Consider the following 19,379-nt stretch of genomic DNA (forward strand, 5'->3'; position numbering starts at 1 on the left):
GGTTGGGCAAGCAAAGAAGGACTGATGCCATGTTGTGGGCATTGCCTTTGTGGCATGCTATCAGGACTGAAACATATACCAAATGTGGCCATTCTCACATGTCATCATATGTGCTTTCTCCTAAATGAATACCTGTGTATTCACAGGCACATGAATACCTGTGTATGATCAAATAATTTGAGATTTGGCCCTTTGGACAGACTTAACAGTATTGTTGACTAATTGCTATGTAAGAGTCAACTACCACAGGTCTCAAAAGTATGGTTCCTTGAGTCCTGTATTCTCTTCCCTTGAGTCAGCATGTAAGGTGAGGGAATTAACACTACTACATCACAAGATCCACAGGCCCAAACAGGTAATGCCAATCACTCTATCCCAGAGCAGGTGAGCCTTGGTTACAGCCTATATTCACTTCATACTTCACAGTACATAGCTTCCTTTTCTTCACTTGCCGATTGGCTGAACAGATTGTCACAGATGCTAACAGACCTGCCTGATTTTCCCCGTTAGTTCTGGTTTTCCAACCAGCCTGAATTCCTGCCTTGCTCTTTTCTAGCTTGCTGGATCCCTAATGCCAAGGAATGTGGAGATGGCTTTAAACCTAATCAAATCTTCAAGGGTTGATGCACAATGCTCAATAAGCACTCAAATACAGGCTTACCAGATGTTGATGCAGCAAAGGTAGCATGGAACCCTTTAGCAGTAATGGCGTTATTAGATACAAAGTTGATGAACAAAGCACTGCCAAAAGATGTAACAGGATGTGGCATAGTGGTGCCACAATAACGCCCTGGAAAAAGTGACATAAGATAAATTAATTGTTCTATAGAGACTTCTTTGTATTGTTTCTTTCCCAGTCTATCCCTGCCTATGCACAAATGAACTTGCTTTAAATGGATGCAGCCAAATAAGTAAATGCTACCATACCTTGCAGAGGTGCGCCATCATTATCCCCTTCCCGAATTTCTACATAATCTGTAGTACAGTTACGCCTGATGTCTTCAGTCACAAAGTCAGTGAATGACAATGTAACGTGGTTGACTGTAGGAAAAAAGTTGGTTGAAAACACAATGGGGAAGGTTTTGCATTACACACAAATAGGATCGAGCCATATTATCATAGTGAAAACTGTCCATTTATTTCAGTTTCCTTTTTCATCAGGATGGGATTACTTAATCGCAATGGCTGACATCCAGACTAACGCTGCACTAATGCAATGAATGAAGATGCACTCATATAAGGAGGTCACATAGCTTAGCAGATGCTCAGTGTTGCTCCATAAGCAACAAGGATAGCAGATAGCTTTGCATCATTCCTTGAAACATATATGAAGAGTTACACAGCACCAGATATGCCATAGTTTGCGCAAGTACACCCAGATGCATCAGTGTAGCATTAGTTCTCCTGACATCGGAACTGGCTAGTGTAACATCCTGCTTTCCTGCAACATGTTTGGTCTAATACAGTGTCCGTCTGGATGACAGCCACTATATTAAATTTACTTCCTGATGCCAGAGACATACCTCATCCTGATATTGCTTGAAACCCAGGGCAACTGTATTTTAAGCTCTTTCCCCCCTGGATCTGTATATCAGTCATTCCAACAAGAAGTTACATATAACTGACTGAATTCAGCTCTGTATTCTGTCCAGTTTCTTCTGACTCTCCTTTATAGCCAAGCAAAGTCAGTCAAGCTGTTGATGGTATAGATCATAGTGGGTACTAAGAGAGCAGGGGCATAGCCACCATTGTGTGAACGGGTTCAAAGAACCTGGGCTGCCAATGGTAGGGGCCGCTGAAACCCCAGGAGGGGGAGTGGCTCGGGTTCAGGAAGAGCCCCAAATGAACTCCCCCTGCCCAGGCTACTAAGAGCCCCAAGCCAGCACTTCCCTGTCATTTCAGGCAGTGCTTGCTGCCTGAAAGCATCCTTTCTCTCCCTCTCTGGAGGGAGAGGGAAGGAAAGGGGAATAGATGCTTTCAAATGCTGCCTGAAGGATGTGCAAATGCTCACGCGTGGGCAGGGAGGGGATTTCTCTCGCAGCCAGGCACGCCCCGTGAGTGTGACATCATGCACATGGGACATCGTCAGAGGGGCTGCCAGGCGAGGCCAGACCAAGGCCACTGCTCGGCTGGCTCTATGCCTGTAAGAGAGGACCATGGGGTGGAATCAGAGGTGCTCTTATCCCTGGACTTCTGGACCAAAGTCCAGGGCCTCCACAGCCCCTGGGGCCCCCCAAATCCTCTTTAGTCTGTCCCAGGTAGTGTGGTTGACTGGCCGAGCATGATGATGCTTAATTTGCAGGGAAATGGGGATTCCAAAGGCCTTTAGGTCCAGGCTCCAGAATTACCTAGATGAATATGGGGAAGCTTATTTAATTTTCTCAGTATGACCAGAGAAACAGCATTGTTTTGTTCATTCCAAATTGCTAAAACTGTTTTGTGTTTCCATAGCATATATCTAGCTAGGGCTGCAAGATTCAATACTTGACACCCAAGACTTTTGGTCCTTTTAACGATTGTGTAGAATCAGTGATCTGCTGAAAGGAGTCAGACTTGGATCTTGTCTCAAGTGCAACAGATCAGTCACATGGGGCTGGTTCTCAAAATCATTTCACTGCTGAAAGTTGAGAGGAGGAGGTAAGTGCACTCCCGCTGTGTGTGTCGTGAGAACCAGGGGAAATGATGCTGGTGTTGGGGAACTCATGAAAGCCCAAACTCCTCACAACATGGTGATCTGGAGTTTGCTGTCGGGTGGAGGGTCAGCATGAGCTCTTCCTGACATTGGTGTCATCCTCCCTGGTTCTCACAACATGGGCCACAGGAGCACGCACATCTCCTCCTCCCTCCTTTTCCCAACAGTCAGCAGCAAAGTGACCATGAGAACCAGCCCATTCTCTCAGGCTTCATTAAAAATCAAATTATCACACACACATCCAAATTTTAAAAAGAAAAGCAACATTATGTATTTTTTTAAAAAAATTATATCTGCACCCCCCCCTCCAGCATAATGTTGCTCAAGCTAACTCCGGAGCAGAGCAGTATAAAATTGGGCTAGAAACAGGAATCCCACTTAAAACCAAGCTTAAAACACAGTGGATACAGACAAATAAAACCACTATAAAGCCTCTCTAAAGAGGAGGATCTTTAATGATTCTTAAAGCCCTAGGAGAGGGCTCCTCTGGAAGCCCAACCTTCCAAAGCTGCAGCATGGGAGTGGGGTGGGGTGGGATGTATAAGAATACTAATAATTATATTGTATATGAATTGAGGAAGGGCAGTTAAAATAAGCCTTAGAGCAGTGATCTTCTTCACTATTTTCAGAGTGGGGGTTGCAGCTTGTCCCAGGAGGCTTTACAAACATGGCTTTTACTTCAAATCTCCTCCGGAATGGAGTGTGCCAGTCCACACATTAGCTGCATTTACCCCGAAGTCCCTGTGGGCTATCAGGGACCAGTACAGACATGACTCTGTTCCCCCCCGAATCAAACCTGCGCATTCTGGCTTAGCCCAAATTATGTCCAGCTTTTAAAAATCCTGTTTCCAGTGGCTTTTTAAACATACCCCGAGGCTTCTGTTATGCCCCGCCACTTCTCCCTTGATGTGTGTAATGGCCATTGGCATTAATTCGGAGTTTTTCAAAACTCAGTGAAGGAGAGTTTGACAGCTGTGTTTGGTATGGTCTGCTTTGAGTATATGCAATTGCAAGTGCTGGGAGGGGGGGAGAGTTTTAGCAGATTGGTGAAGCAATGATTTCTACTTTGAACTTCTTTGCCTCTTAGATAGTCTGGGGTAGTGGTGGTGGTGGGAAACATGAGGTGATGAAGGCATTCACTCACAAAGGCAAATTCATTATAAAAATCAGCAAATATTTGGGTCAGATTCAGCAGGCTCGGGTTTAAGCATTCTGCTGACTGATCTGCCTGCTTGGCAACTCGTCATGCCATTCTTCCGTTCTTAGCTGTCAAACTAACAACAAAAAGCTCTCTCGCCGCCGCCTCTTCCCTGATGTGATTTGTGATTGGTTGGAGGAAAAACCTAGAGCAAGCCAGTGGGAATGCACAGGGAAAAGATCTGCCAGGGACTGCGGAGAAGAGCCAGCCCTATGTGAACTGTCCATTTAATCCCCTGAATTAAACATCTTGCAAATCTACGGAGAAGCAGATTCGCTCTTTAGATACCTTGCAGCATGAAGGCATGTGTGAAAAACCTCCAGGAGGGAGGGGAACAGCTGGTGGTGGTGGGGAGAGAGAGAGATGGAGGGAGGGAGGGAGCATGAGGTTGCAGACAGTGAGGCATGCTGCCAGGGGGTGATGAGGGCAGCAGAGTGTCACTTTAACAAACTCACTCACCACCAGCATTCAAGCACAACTGGCGGCACCAGAACCAGGATTCTGTAGAGAGGTTACCCTCTCTTGACTGGCCTCCACAGATGCCATTTGAGGGGTCAGCCCAGCAAAACCCTTTTTTAATAACCCCTCAAATGGGGGCAGAGAGCAAAGAGGGTGGGATGGCCTCCCTGCAAGTTCCACTTGGAAACTGGTGGTGCTGGTGGCAGCAGCTGCATTTGTTAAAGTTATACCTCATGGCCCTCACTGCCCACCCCCCATGACACGCTTCATCAGCTCTGACCTCATGCGCTCTCTCTCTCTCCCATGCACGCATGCATGCATGTGCGTGCACTCCCGCACTCCCTCCCTCCCTCCCTGCACACTACTGTGGCCAGCAGTAAGAGGGGAGGGGAGGGGCATGTCAAGGGGTCTGTGTGGGCCACCTATGGCCTGCAGGCTGCGCAATGAAGACCAATGCCTTAGAGTTTTATGCAGTTGTCTAACAATCTGTTCTGGGCAGGGGACGTCTTCAACACACAAGCAGCTTCCCATTTGCAACATGTTTTCTATTTCTTTAAACCAATGGAGCTGGTCTGCACACACACTGTCCATTTCCTTTGCATATGTGTACACTGGTATCAGACTCCTGTAAAACACACCAGTTCTTGTTTTCTCTGTGAGAATCCGAGTGTTATCTCTTCAGTATGACCTTCAAGCCTTGTAACTAGGGCCCTAAATCTGGCAGAAGGACAAGGTTGTACATTATCTCATTTTTCACTAAATCCTAAATCTTTTCACAGTAAACCCCCCACTCCGAAACAGATTAAGAGGCCCTTAGTCTTCTCCATCTATCAGGATGCAGGACTTCCTAGAGAAGAGAAACGTTGGAATTCTGCATTGTTATTGCAGAGAAGGGGAGGATGTTAGTCATTCTTGTAACTTTCCCACAAGAAATGGATTTGTGTGTGTTAACTTACATGGCTCCTGGGCTCTGATAATCCAACTGCAGTTCTGATTGTTTGGGTACTTGGCAGGGAACAAAGGAGACGAAATTGCTGCACCAACTGAATCAGCCTCCAGGACACTCCCACAAGCTTCGGAAGAAAAAAAGATACAGAGGCACTACATTTAAGATGTATATAAAACTGTGGCTGAATTAAGTGTGAAGATTTTGCTTTACTTGCCTTCAGTGAAACGAGCACTGAACCCTTTGTGATGGACGGTGTTATCAGAGCGAAACCACACAAACATGGTATTTTGGCTGGATGTAATAGGAGACGGTTGCTGCCCACCACAGACTTTTCCAAGAAGTGGAGCTTCGTTATTTGAGCCATCAAACACCTATGGAATAGAACAGTACTGGAATTAAGATGAAGAACTTCAGCATAGCCTAGGTTATTTACCACTCATCCAAAATTATCTTTCTGACAACATTCACAACTGACCTCCAAGCAGTTACAATTGTTTCTTGTGTGTCTAGTGGCTATTATTTTCTTCCACATTTATTAACTAGCAATCTTAGTGAAGACTCAGTGATGGGCACTTCCCATATATGTTTGGCTGCTGCTCTTGCCACTTGATGGTGGTCTTACCTTTATTTTATTGTCCATTTTAGGTCATTTTTGCCTGATTACTGTGAAATCTGGCACCTGGGGGAATGTTTGGAACCGGAAGTGCATGCTCCCAGTGGGTGTGTCGTGCAAGTCTGGTTCCTGAACTGCTTGCCATTCTACTGACATCCTCTGCTCAGCTTCAACAATTGGTTCCAAGTGGGCAGAGAAAATTGTTGGGCGGATTTACGCAACACATCTGCCAGGAGCACATGCTTCTGGTTTCCAACATTTCCATGGGCACCAGACTTTGCAGTGGTTATGCAAAGTCACCCTTGGTATTACTTTGCTGTGGAACTAGTGCTCAGTGAGAAGAAGGGATGTAAACAACCTGTACTTTTCACCACTCACTAGCCATATTGGCAAAGAATACCCACATTATTTTCCCTACAAATATTTTACACCAACTCTTTCTCTCAGTTAAATAGCAACCATGAGCAAATAACTCAATGGCAGCTTGCTCAAATGAAAGCAGTGATAGTTTTTGCAAAAGAACAGGACCAAATCTTTTCCACCACTCCACAACATTTCAAAACCATCTTGAACCATCCCCTCATTTTTGTGTGATGGATATTTATTCTGAACAAATCCTATGTGGTAAGATGCAAGTTTTGCCACATCCTGGAGTTCTACTGAAAGCTGCATTTCTGCAGGACACAGTAAGTTACAACTCACTCTGTGCAGAAATGAATGGCTACAAGTCACACTGTGGTGTCTCAAGAGGAACTTGAGTTGAACGCCACAGTGGCTTTTGAAAGCCACAGTGTTTTCAAAATGTCACAACATTGCAGCCCTTTCTCTTACAACTTGGTTCCTGCACAAACACAGGCAGAAGAACAAGAAAACCTGGAGTACAACACACTACACATTTTTACAGCATGCAGATTTGATTGCTTCCCCTGAAAGAGCCTCATTTCTTGAGTTCATGCCTTCAAGATCTCCAAATGCTGGGAGGTCTGACTAAAGAGGTAGTAGCAGAAGGGATACTCTGCAAAATACATGGAAGAAATATGTGGGGACTGCTGCATTTAGGTCGGTGCTTTCTTTGAAAGAATAAGGAGTTTAACTTAATGATTAATGCTTTTTTAAACCTAAGTATTTATGCAGCTTGATACTTTATCAAGGCAGAAAAAGGGAAAGGGAGAGTGGAATAAAGAGCAGCAACCACAGCATAGCACTGGGCTTCCTCAACCAGACAGCACAATGCTATGGCAACAGTGTGGGATCTTTTGGGCTCTCTTTGTCCTTCTGGCATTAATGCCATAGGGAGACTGAGGAGCATGGCAGCTGCCTTAACACTTCTGTTCCCATGTGGGGAAACTGTTGGGATTTGTGATTATTTAGCTAAGCACCAAGGAAGCTACTAACCCAGTTACAGAGTGCAGAGTTTAGTTGTTGCAGCTATTTAAATAACACACCTGGAGATCACTGTAGAGTCTAAACTAAATTGATGTATAAGTGAAGTACACTTGAGATAGGAAAGACCAATCCTATCTATCAACTACATAATGAATAGGTAGCGGGGAGGGAGAGAGATGTTTCCATCTTCTCTCTTAGAGGAAAATAAGAGGACTGACTCACTACAGAAAGTACCTGAGGAGTCAAGGCAAGGGTCATAGAGTAGAGGCAAGCAGGGACAGGTAAGGAGACCCTCACTAACTACCTCTACTCCCAATGCCCCTAGTGGTAATTAGGATAGTTGGTGCAAAAGGTGGATGCACTGGAGCTCCATCTCCAACAGAAACTCCATGGTATTTCTTTTGGAATGACTCCCATAGATTTTTCAGGGAAGATGTGAGCTGGATGTTGCATTCCTCCTGGCCCATTTTTATGTATTTCTCATGAAATGTACATGTGAATTTTCAATTCTGACACAACATTTTCCTCACATTGCCATTTCCCGCACAGTATGAGATGATGCCTTTTAGCACCTTCCTATATTGCTGCTACCCGATATAGGAGTTTCTCTCCTATGAACTACTCCCAAAATACAAAATGAGCAAATATGATCATATAAAATTAATTATGTTTTAACATAAAAGCAGTTAGTGTTGCCTTTAAAAGTCACATAGCTGGGAAATTATATTGCTTCCAAGAGGTGAGGAGAAAAAGGAAAGGGGTTGTCCTATATGAACCCACACAGCAACTAACATGAATAAGAAAACTGAAACAGAGCGGAAATCAGTGGATTGCTTACTTGCATCTCTTCCTACAGTACAGGAATGCATTTATTTAGCTAACCATGTTTTATAGGTATTTTATAGGTAGTTAGCTACCTATATTTTTAATCCCTGCTGCTTTGGGGGGGGGGGGGAATTACTGTCAACCTTTTGCTTATGGGTCTCTGGATTGGCTTCTACTCCCTGCTCTCTTACTTTATATTGCTATACAGCACAACTAAAAGCTAATCAGTTCCAGTCGTTAGAAGAGGATGACTCACAGTTTACTGGTATCGCAGACCACAGGCCAATATCAGTTTCCTCTGTATATTTTTAAAAATCCTACAATATTAGTTCCAAGACTTTCCACCAATATTAGTCAACCCTGGGATTTTTTTTTTTTTAAGCTTTAGAAACCATACTTAACAAAACCAACATTGATTTTCAGTCAGCCAGTAAGGCTACATTCTTGTTTCCTGGTGTTTGTTAATCTGTGTCTTCTAATCAGAAGCATATTCTTTGAACAGATTTGGCTCTGTATAGCCAAGAGACTGTCTTCTCTGCTGGGTTTCTGGATATATAATGAGTGCCAGTTCAGAATTTCAGAGGCTCTTGGTAAACCTGGGCAGGCCCCTTCATCTGCCATCACCACATGGAGGCTATGGTCTCGGTCCAGCACTGGGCCCTTTGGGGGGCTCTGGGCCCTTGGCAGCTGCCCAACAATGCAAACACCTGATGTCCACACCTGACACAGTCCCTGTGTCTAACAAGTGACGATGAAGTCCTTCCAAACTGCATAATGACCTCGGTAACACAGGGAACTAAGAGGACACAGGATGGGGTCCTTGGATATTATTCTTCAGCTGAACAAATCCTTTCCCCTTAAGACTCATCAAAACCACACCTGAGCTGTTATTACATGGGGGAGCCCAACAGGGCTTGGCCCCTTTAACTACTATGAGGGGCATGATTTGGCTAAAATCGGGGCGAGTCAGGAGATGGCGCTGAATTTCATTATGGATCCGTCCACTTTCCCTCTCTTTAAGACAAAACTGTCTGTGACCAGATGGAAAAAGAATGAATGAAAGTACAATCTATTTCACCACAGAAAGCACATTCTCAGGAATGAGCAGAAAATCTGAATCCATTACAAGTCTGTTGTAATATCTACTGTTACTCACTGCGACATAGTCATAATTGCAGGCTTGGTGAGATTCAATTTCAAAATCTGTAAAGTTCAGCAGGACACGGTGTCCACTATCAACCTGGATGATCCAAGAGCAGTCAGTGTTGTTGCTGTAAGGTTGAGGATAGTTAGGAGAATGGATTTCACCATTTGGAGCATGGAAAACTCCTCCACAACCTGGAAATTAGGTTATAAATACTTGTTAGATCAAACATATCTTTAGAAATAGTTAAGGTGCCATTCCATCAACAAATTGAACTAAGAATTGTGGTGACCATTTTGGCTTTAATCTACAGATCTGTTCCCTCATTCCCTCCATGCATTAACTGGCCACACACTCAACATTGCCACAGTCCCACTAACCATGCCATACATTTGAGTGTACACACTATGGGCCTCTTTCAGGCATTCTGCCAGACACATGGTAGCTGAAGACAATGACATGACCTCCTTCCACACTTCAGTGAACCATGGAGGAGAAGCTTCTGAAAGAGCCTTTTAAGATGTTCATAAGGCTCCACAGACCCTTGCTTTAATCTTCCAAAGTACAACTCATCTCATTCTCAACAAGTCCATTACTTTGAGTAAATCTAAAGTCTGAACTGGGCAGGACATACAAATCAGATCATAGAACTGCATCACAGGATGCATACATAAAAAGGGGTGTTTCTGCACACTGATAGTGCTCTCACCATATTCTTGTTCATGTGCCTAATCCTCTTCAGTGTGGTTAAGGGAAAACTGGTTCTGTTAATGCAGAATATGGCTATACACAGCACTGATTGGCTATGGCTTGTAATATCATTAAAAATCCTTCACTCTTTCCTAAAGCAATATTGCATCATCTGATCTCCCTCCCCCCCCCCTTTTTAAAAAAAGCAATCAAGAAACTCTTGATTGTTAAATCAAGAAAAGAAGTGGACAGTAAAAATGAAGCATAGGATAGGGTAAAGGAAAGACTGGTAGCTGAGTCAGTGGTAAAATCATCTAAGTAAGATATCAGAGGCATTATGGGGTGTGTGTGTGTGTGTGTGTGTGTGTGTGTGTGTGTGTGTTTTGAGGGGGGTTGTTACAGGCTGCAGTCCGGCCTGACCTAGGTTTAGGAGAGTCAAGGAAGGAAACAGTGGCCGCCTTCAGATGTCATGTAAAACTGTGGGTCCAACAGACCTGCAGTTTGCCTCCAGTCGCCTGGTGCACTTCCAGACAATTGTCATTTGCAGTCTAGGAGACTGCAAAGGGGAGGAACTGGCTGTGTGGGCTTCCTCTTATGTATGAAGGGAAGCCACAGCAGCCAATTGAGTTTAAGAGGGGGGGGACTTCCTACAGAACTCTGGTTTCTACAAGTGGCACAAACCAGGTGACACGTTAGAGCCTACAGACCCCCAACTTAGTGAATTTACCTTAATTCAAATGAGAGTTCATTCAGAAATTTGGGGGAGGGATCGGAACCATGGTTGGGTCTGAGAACCATGGTTCCGATGATTTGGAGGTCATGGGGCGAACCTGAGGTGAGTTTGCCTCAGGTTTCCTGTGACATCTGAAGGCCTCCAGTCCCTGGGCCAGGACTAGCCCAGGGAGTCAGTGAAGGAAGCAGAGCTGCAGTATTCCATCTTCGTGGGAGTCCACACAGGGCATCCTGACACCCCAGAAAAGACTTCTTGTTATGGATACTCCAAGACATTATTGAGACCTCCAAACCAGCTATAGCACTGTCAAGGCTGTTAGACCTTCTGCTTTGCCATCACCACACCCCATTATTCTCTGCTTCCCTTCCCAACACACTGGAGCAGGTAATACAGGGAGAACCCCATCCTTCCTCCACTTCTGGGAGTTTTCTATTTTTCATCCCCAGTTCACTTCTCTATCCTGGGTATTGTGTGAATGCTTGTAGCACCAACTAGAAAGGCTAGGAGATTTTTAAAACTTCCATCTTTTAACAGAGAAACAAGTAGGGTGGTCAATTCCTCCACGAGTTAAAAAGAGAGCCCCTGAAGGGACCCCTATCTGAAGATCAGCCCCCAAACCCAGGTCACTCAAGTGGCCAGGGCGCATGAACGGAGGTCAAAGAAATGGCTTCCATGCACATGCAGAGGCCCGAATCGGGCCAACGAAAACCTGAACTGGGCTCGAGCTTGCCCTGGATACTGGCGGGGGAGGCCAGCAGGGTTGGGGGAGCCACTGCCACTGCTGTCCTTAGTGAGGACTTTCCCTTAAATTTTGGTACTTTTAAAAGGTACATTTGGTACATTGAAATAAGCCCCCTGTGCCCCCTGCCCCTTTACCGGTAAAGGGGGAATCCTTGCCGGATTCCCCTTTGCTGGTAGGGCTGAACCAGGTCCAAACCAGCCTGATCAGTTTGGACCCGAACCAAACCGGGTCCGGTTCAGTTCGTGGCCAATCCACTTGAATTTGAGCCAGTTTGTACATCCCTACCAGGAACCTCACAAATCCCACTTCCTGGTTCCCAGTGTCCCCCCGTCATTTCTCCTCTAGTTCCTTCCATTGGTCTCATATGCACTTTTAACCACTTTCCCACCTCTCCTTCTCCCTCTCCCTATCTCTTGCCTTGTCAGACCTCCAGTCCAACCCATGCCTCCTTCCTCTACCTAAACTTGTTTGGCTGCCCTTCACCTTCATCTTCCACTCTCATCCTGGTTCTTTCTGACTGACCTTTGTTCCGTCCTTTACCTGAACTCACTCAGGCTTGCCTCTTGCTCCCTCCTGCTTTGCTGCTGGTTCTCTTGAGCATCCTTTCCTTCAACTTTACCTGAGCTCGCTTGGATCTCTCCCTTTGTTTATCCCTCTCCCTTCTGGGTCCTTTCGATTGGCTCCTTAGTCTTTCATCACTTGAGTGCCTGTCCTGCTCTCTCCCAGTCTTCCTTCGGTTCCCTTAACTGGTGTCTCCTTTCCTCTTTCCCCACACATTTTTGAGATCTTTTCCATTGTTCCTTCCTATCTGGTGGCCAGTTCTGATACCAACCCTTTTTTATTTGCTCTCTCCGGCCCTGGTCAGATCTTTCTACTAATCTTTTCATCATCAAAGACTACCCATCACCACTCTCCCCACACCTCCCTCAATAGTAAGCATACATTCAGTAACAGTATAGCAGAGTCTAGACATGTGTACATCTTGTGTGTTCTGTGTAATACGGGAATGCCCATGTGTTTCTTCATAGCCAAGCCTCAACTTTGTATTCAATAATCTATATATTTTTATTTGGACTCTTAAGTCTGGTTGTGACATTCTTAGGAAGACTGCCTGTTTCACAGCCATGCCAAGGATCACCGAAGGGGATGAGATTGCAAAGAGGGGAAGAAATGGAGGTAATGCTGAAAGATGGAGCTACTCCATCTTTCAGCATTATGTGATGGAGCTACTGAAGAGAAGAAAAGGCATGGGAACTTGAGAGGGGGGCATGGGGGGAGAAGCACTAAATTAGTACTAAACAGCCAGCTGCCAAGTGCTGGTGTGAATGATGGAGATTTTGCTTGACACAAGTAAATAACTTTACAGATGGAGAAAACCATGGGTCGGTTCTTTATAACTTAGGGTTGGACCTGCCTACTATTAGCCCCACCTATGGTTACTCCTGGCTGCTTCCCCTCCCCTGTTTGAAATTTATGACAATCCTGGGTTTTTCTTCTGTATTGCAATTTACAGTGCACCGAAAATCCACTACTGTAAAGCTAGCACACACATCAAGTTAGTCTTATTTTATTTATTTATTTTTGCATTTTTATACCGCCTTTCATTAAAAAATAACCCCAAGGTGGTTTACAAAAGTTAAAAACATACAATAAAAACACAATAAAAACATCATGCTAAAAGTATAAAAACATATAAAAACAGGCATAAAACAATACAACAGATAAAAACACCCACAGCAGCAGTAAAAACAATTATGTAAAAGCCTGGGTAAAAAGCCAAGTCTTTACAAGCTTTCTAAAAGCCGTGATGGAGTCTGAGGAACGAATGGCCACTGGGAGAGCATTCCAGAGTCTGGGGGCAGCAACAGAGAAGGCCCTGTCCTGAGTGCACAACAGCCGGGCCTCTCTCATTGTCGGCACCCGGAGCAGGGCCCCCTCAGATGTCCTTGTCAAGCGGGCAGCAACCCTTGGGAGCGGGCGGTCCCTCAAATACCCCGGGCCCAAACCGTTTAGGGCTTTAAAGGGCTTTAAAGGGCTTTAAAGTCTTACCTCCAGCGATCGCTTGCCAAGTAGCATTGAATCCCTTTCCATTTACAGAGTTGTTTGTTTTGAATCGGACGGCTATTGCATTACCAGTGCTAGAGACACGCAGAGGATTCTGTAATGATCTTGGGATGCATAGTTGGGTCAGCCTGGGAGAAGAAAAGTCAAGCCCACCATAGATCTGGAACGTGATTTTTTTAAAAAGAGAGAGAAGAGAAGAGAGTATATTTTAAAAGAAATTTAACAAACATCAACAGAAGTACTCAGTACAATAAGGAAAACGTATTCAGAATTTCAACATTAATTTGAATTTGACATAAGGCCGGGTTAATGCACTAAAGACAGGGTCAAGATCAATAAACACAATCCTGAATTCATTTCAAACATTGATTCTCCAAGATATGTCACTTGTACAGGACCATTGTGTTTCCTGAATCCAGGGAGAGGAGCAATCCAGATATCACTATTTTTCAAATGGGGGCCCTTTGGCAAAAAATGCTTAATGTGAGAGCAATTTCCCACTGTGCTGACTTCCACACAATACTGTGCTTTTCTCAGTGCAGGGAAGGCCCTTTAAGAGAGATGAAGCCTCTCTTAAGAGTTCTAGGAGGAAAGCACTGGGAAGGGTATACTTCCCAGCACTTCCTGTATGCCTTCCAAGATGGTGCCGGGACTCAAGAGGGCTCAGTTTCCCTTAAAGGAAGGGGATATAGCACTTCCCGGCACTGGCCAAAGTGCAGCACTGCACAGTGGGCATGGTAACCTCCACATGTACTGGGGGACTATGCAGAGTATTCAGCTTTGCCAACAGTTTGCATAGGCTCAACAATTAGGGGGGTGCATTTAGGGTTAATGGGGACACCACTGTTCCACAGAGGTTACAATGAAGAATACAGGCTTTAGTTACTGATAGTTTCACAAAGATGTGGGAAAGGGGAGAAGTATTGGAAGGATCACCTGCTTTCCTATGAATTGACCGACTCATCAATGCTGTTTTCTCTTTGATGATTTCACTGTGGTTGCCACTCTTCTTATTTTAATAAATAAATTAATAACAACTTTATCAATTAGTCGTTCCATAACAATGGTTCTCTGGGCGGCTCACAAAGCAAAACAATAGAACTCTGCATATCTCTAGCACTGGCGTATCTCCAGCATTTTCTTTTAATGTGTTATTATTTGCTTTGAATGTACAGTATATGACACTTTGGGACTTGGTTAAAGGTAGCTGAGAAATAATAAATAAATAGCCACAAAATATTTTCTATGGCCGGCACAACACACAATATGGCGGCATTGTGCACCATGTTGGAGCTGCTGCAGACACCTAAGGCAGCCCGACACTGCAGGGAACGAGCAATTGTGCAGTTACTCCCATTTGCAACAATGGGATTGTGTGACCCATTGATTGTAGCATTGATTGTGCAACCGCTCCGCTCTCTGCAGTTGGGGTTGCATTAGGTGTCCACACCACAACGGCATGGTGCACAGTAGCGCTGTACTGCAGTACATCATGTCAGTCACGGAAATTATTTTGTGCCTATTTATGTATTAGATTTCTAGCCTGTGCATCGTGTCAGCCCAAATTATTTGGTCAATTATGCTATATCCTATTTCAGCAAGTGATTCTAGCCACTTTTCCTGCTTTGTCATTGCTAACTAAACTACCTTGTAGTAGCGACAATAGTGTGTGTGAGTGTGTGGAAATAAATCCAAGCAGAGTTTTTATCAGTGCAGTCTCTTACTTAGAATTCTGAGTATTAAAAACAGGATAAATATAGCTTGCATAAAAAATTGATTAACCTTTAATCATTTATCACTGGTAGCATGTAAAGATTATGTTTTGGTGACAATCTGAGAACTGCAACAAACATTTCTAAAACATACATTTTAAAAATATACCTTGGGTTGCCATAATGTGCTCCATGTGGGCTGCCCTTTAGAAGCATCTGGAAACTCCAATTGGTTCAAAATACGACCACCAGACTACATGCCAGCCGGTGGAGCATATTGTTTTGGTCCTTTACCTCTTATCATTTCTGGGCTCAATTCAGGATGCGGGTTCTTATTTTTGAAGTGCAAAAGGTTTGGGACCTGGATAACTTAAGGATTACTTTTTCCCCATAAATGCCACCTTGTGTACTCCAAACAATATCTGAGATACTGCTCTGGGTTCCTCCACCAACTGAAGTTCTGAGTTCTCTCTGAGCTCAGATGGCAGGACCATTTTCATCCTGGTGCTGTCACTGTGAAATGCCCTCTCCTGGGAAGCCCACCTGGCCTAATCTTTACATTCTTTCCATTGCCTTATCAACATGTGGCTCTCCAGGGAACCTTTGGAGGAGGTTGATAGCTGCTCATTCCCCTGTGGTCTGTGCTCCTGTTGGCTCTCATTGGGGTTGACTCCCCTTTATCCTGATGACTCACTAGTGCTATCATTTTTGCTTAAATGAGTTTTTAGTTTATGGAAGATACTGTTGTTTTATATTTGAATATTATAAGTCACTTTGAGGGTTTTTGGTTTTTTTTTAAGAAAAGCAGAATAGAAAAATGAATGAATAAATAAATAATAGTTCTGTAATGTGCATTTTAATCTCCCAAAAGTGTGTTTTATGCCTTCTAAGCAAACATCAGATATTTTGCAATCTGAATAGATCTTATTAATCCAAAATTTCAAGATATCAGTAATATTTGTTTTGATTCATGCAGTTTCTGCCAGATTCATCACAATGAAGTGCTCCACCCTGCCATGCCCTTCCTTTCTGGATAAGAAAAAAACAGCATTCCCATATTTTTCCCCAAAGGAAAATATTCAGTGGAAAGAACAACGCAGCTCCTCTAATGCCACTATTTTGATTCATGCAGGAAGTAAAAATGAGTAGGTATTGAACAATTATTTATTTCAAACGTGAACAGAATGTTGTGGATGGTTTTCTTTGGTTAGTGGCTGATTATCAATGTTCTAAATATTTGCTTTCATTTCTGGTTGTAGAAGCAATTTGGCTCCTGATGAAAAAACATGTGATTTGAATTGCTCCTCTGACTATCAGTTTTTGAGAGATGCACTGGATATATCAAAATGAATGGAGCTGCTGTTCTAATGAGATCTTTATTAAGGGGATAGTGTGTTGCTGTGCCCAAAAGTTGCTCCACACATGACATTTTCCCTGCAGGCAGGGCTTTGTCACATAGCCAGAAGGCTGTTCCATTCCAGATAAATCTGATGTCCAACAGATCTAATCTGATGATCATTTTCTCTCTACTTCCCTCACTGCTGCTTCCACCAGCAAAGTGGAAGCAAAGAATTTGCATTTTGGGCGGTATAAAAATATGTTAAATAAATAAATAAAAATAAAGAAAGTGCAACACTCCCACTTTGTGGAAGTCACAGAGGCGGAGAAGAGAGGGAGACAGGAACTACAGAGCAATCCAGCTAGTTTAGTGACAGCTGTTCTGTGCTAGAAGCTCCTTGCCACCCCATCTACTGGACTTGTACTTCAAAATGCAGGTTGCTTTATCTTTCCATCAGCCATGAGATGGATAAGGGTCATGGGGGCAAGGGAGGCAGGGTTGGCTCCAGCCCTGATGTTAGTGGCAGTGACAGGCGGTGTGGCCAGCAACAAGGAGTGTGTCAACAGCGAGGTGCTCAAATCAGTGCTGCTGTGCACTGTCTGCCCCCATGATATAACCCCATCTCCAGACTCCCCACTCCCTCTCTTCCCTGGACTAGGAGGAAGTGGGAGGAAGTAGGATTCCTAACCCACACCCTGCTGTAGGCCTGGGTTAGGAGTCCTATCAGGGAGTTATATATAACCTTGTGGGTAAATCACTATGGTGATTTACCATCGTGTGATGTGTGAGCACTACAAGATATTCCCCTCAGGGGATGAAGCTGCTCTGGGAAGAGCAGAAGGTTCCAAGTTCCCTCCCTGGCAGAATCTCCAAGATAGGGCTGAGAGAGATTCCTGCCTGCAACCTTGGAGAAGCCGCTGCCAGTCTGTGAAGACAATACTGAGCTAGATAGACCAATGGTCTGACTCAGTATATGGCAGTTTCCTATGTTCCTATGGTCAGGGCCTTTTTAAGGCTCAGGGGCAGAATGTTCATTAGAGGCCCTCCCTCCCCTTTACTCTCTCTGGTTGACATACTGCTCAACTTAATGCCTGCGGTGGGATGTCACATTTGCACAGTTGCACAAGTGCAAAAACTGCACACATTGAGTTTTGAGACAGTATGGCCATCTTATTTATTTATTTATTTATTTATTACATTGATAGACCGCCTAATAAAAATCTCTAGGCAGTTTACAAACCAAAACAGAAATTAGAACACACTCAGCTAAAACTACAATGAAAAATAAAATTTAAGTTAAAATTAAAAATAAAATACCTGGTTTAAAAGATATGTATTTTAAAGGTCTTTTGAAGGCCAGCAGAGAGGGTGGCTGGGAGAACATTCCCATGCTCCAGCGGACCTACAAAGGCGGCTCGACCCTGAGTCATCACCAGATGAGCTGGCTGCAACTACTGGCAGACCTTTCCTGATGACCTTAGCAAGTGGTGGGGATCATGTAGAATAAGCTGATCTCTTAAAAGCGCACGTTTGTGCTTGCACAAGAGCGCTCTTGCACAACTGTGCAAATGTCATGTTCTACCACATGTGTAACATTGTGAGGTATATGTCCATCCCTGCATCCTGTGTCAATGTAATAACTCAAAACATGGCGGTAACTCTTGTTCCCAGGGTTATGTTTTAACCGACTAGTTTTACAGCCCTGAATGAAAAAGATTCATTAGATCACTTCCAAATACTGAACTATACTTTGGATGGGGGCTTCATGTATGGGGTTCAGGGCAATTGCCCCCTCCTTTGCTCTGACCCCCACCCCAAAAAGACCCCAGCCCTTGTATGCAGTTTGTTTGTGAGTGCAAACAAACATCTGTGGTCCCCCCCCCCCGCATTACAGCCCCTGTGCCATTTCCCACCCACACGGGGTAGCTTTTGGGGAGGGAAGAGGAGCTGCAGCAGGGAGGAGGAGGAGAAGATGTGGAAGCTACATTGCCCAAGTGGAACCCTGCCTTCTACTCCTCTGGCCTGAGTCCACAGTCTCACACCGATGCCCACTCGGAGCATGCCAAAGCAATTGCAGCAAGTTTGCAAGTCGAAAAGCAAAGCAAAGACACACATTATGGGTGAAGACTTAATTTGTTCAATGCCCTTTTCCATTGCCAGCCAGTTGCACAACTGCCTTTTGTACAGTTTCAAAATCAAAGGGCATTTCAAAAAACCCCAAGCCACCGAGGAGTGGTTTTTTCCTTTTCTCTGGATGCCAGTACAGCTAATCAGATGCTTTCATAAAGGCTGGAGTAGAAACAAGCAAACTGTTTCCATGACAGGAAAAAAATGTTTTAAGTTACTTTTGGCCATAAAGGGGAAAGCCAATGATTACCACATGAATCCGTTAAAAGAAAAAAGAAAAGAAAAAACCTAAGCAGGGAAGTCTGGAAAAAATGTCAGGGTGTGGTTCACAGCACCATATTCCTGAATAAAAAATAAAAAGCTGTTCAGTCAGAACACAGGACAGAGGGGGTGGGGAGCGCTCTTCTGACGGATTGTGGATAGGGTGCAATGCAGCTCAATAAAGCCTGTGGTTTTAATCTGTTTTTGCCATTTGCTTCTGCTCTGTTAGCTCCGTTTATTGTGACAATCAAGTCAGCATTCCAAAGTTATGAGCAACAGAAAGGCTGTTTTATGTGGCTGCCCATCCTCATGGCACAGATTTCATTGAATAAAACTGGCCCCTACTGAGATATGACCACTTGCTGAGAGTAAAAGAGAGCTTCAGGGAGAGAATCGGCTCTCGGGTTATTTTACATTGCAGCATTTAGTTCTAATCAGATGTGCT

At 44.2% G+C, this 19,379-nt stretch overlaps 1 protein-coding gene across 1 annotated transcript in view; it reads right to left on the bottom strand.

The window, feature by feature from the left end:
* CUBN (cubilin) overlaps nt 1–19,379 on the bottom strand; it is a 231,537-nt gene that overhangs the window by 85,902 nt on the left and 126,256 nt on the right. Inside the window, exons 30-35 of the mRNA XM_053264705.1 lie at nt 13,481–13,655; nt 9,279–9,460; nt 5,513–5,669; nt 5,306–5,422; nt 928–1,041; nt 662–790 (exon numbers count right to left, since the gene is read on the bottom strand). Coding sequence (XP_053120680.1) covers nt 662–790; nt 928–1,041; nt 5,306–5,422; nt 5,513–5,669; nt 9,279–9,460; nt 13,481–13,655 — 874 coding nt within the window. The remainder of the gene's footprint in view (nt 1–661; nt 791–927; nt 1,042–5,305; nt 5,423–5,512; nt 5,670–9,278; nt 9,461–13,480; nt 13,656–19,379) is intronic.

The sequence above is a fragment of the Hemicordylus capensis genome, chromosome 6 (genome assembly GCF_027244095.1).
Source record: "Hemicordylus capensis ecotype Gifberg chromosome 6, rHemCap1.1.pri, whole genome shotgun sequence".
Lineage (NCBI taxonomy): Eukaryota > Metazoa > Chordata > Lepidosauria > Squamata > Cordylidae > Hemicordylus > Hemicordylus capensis.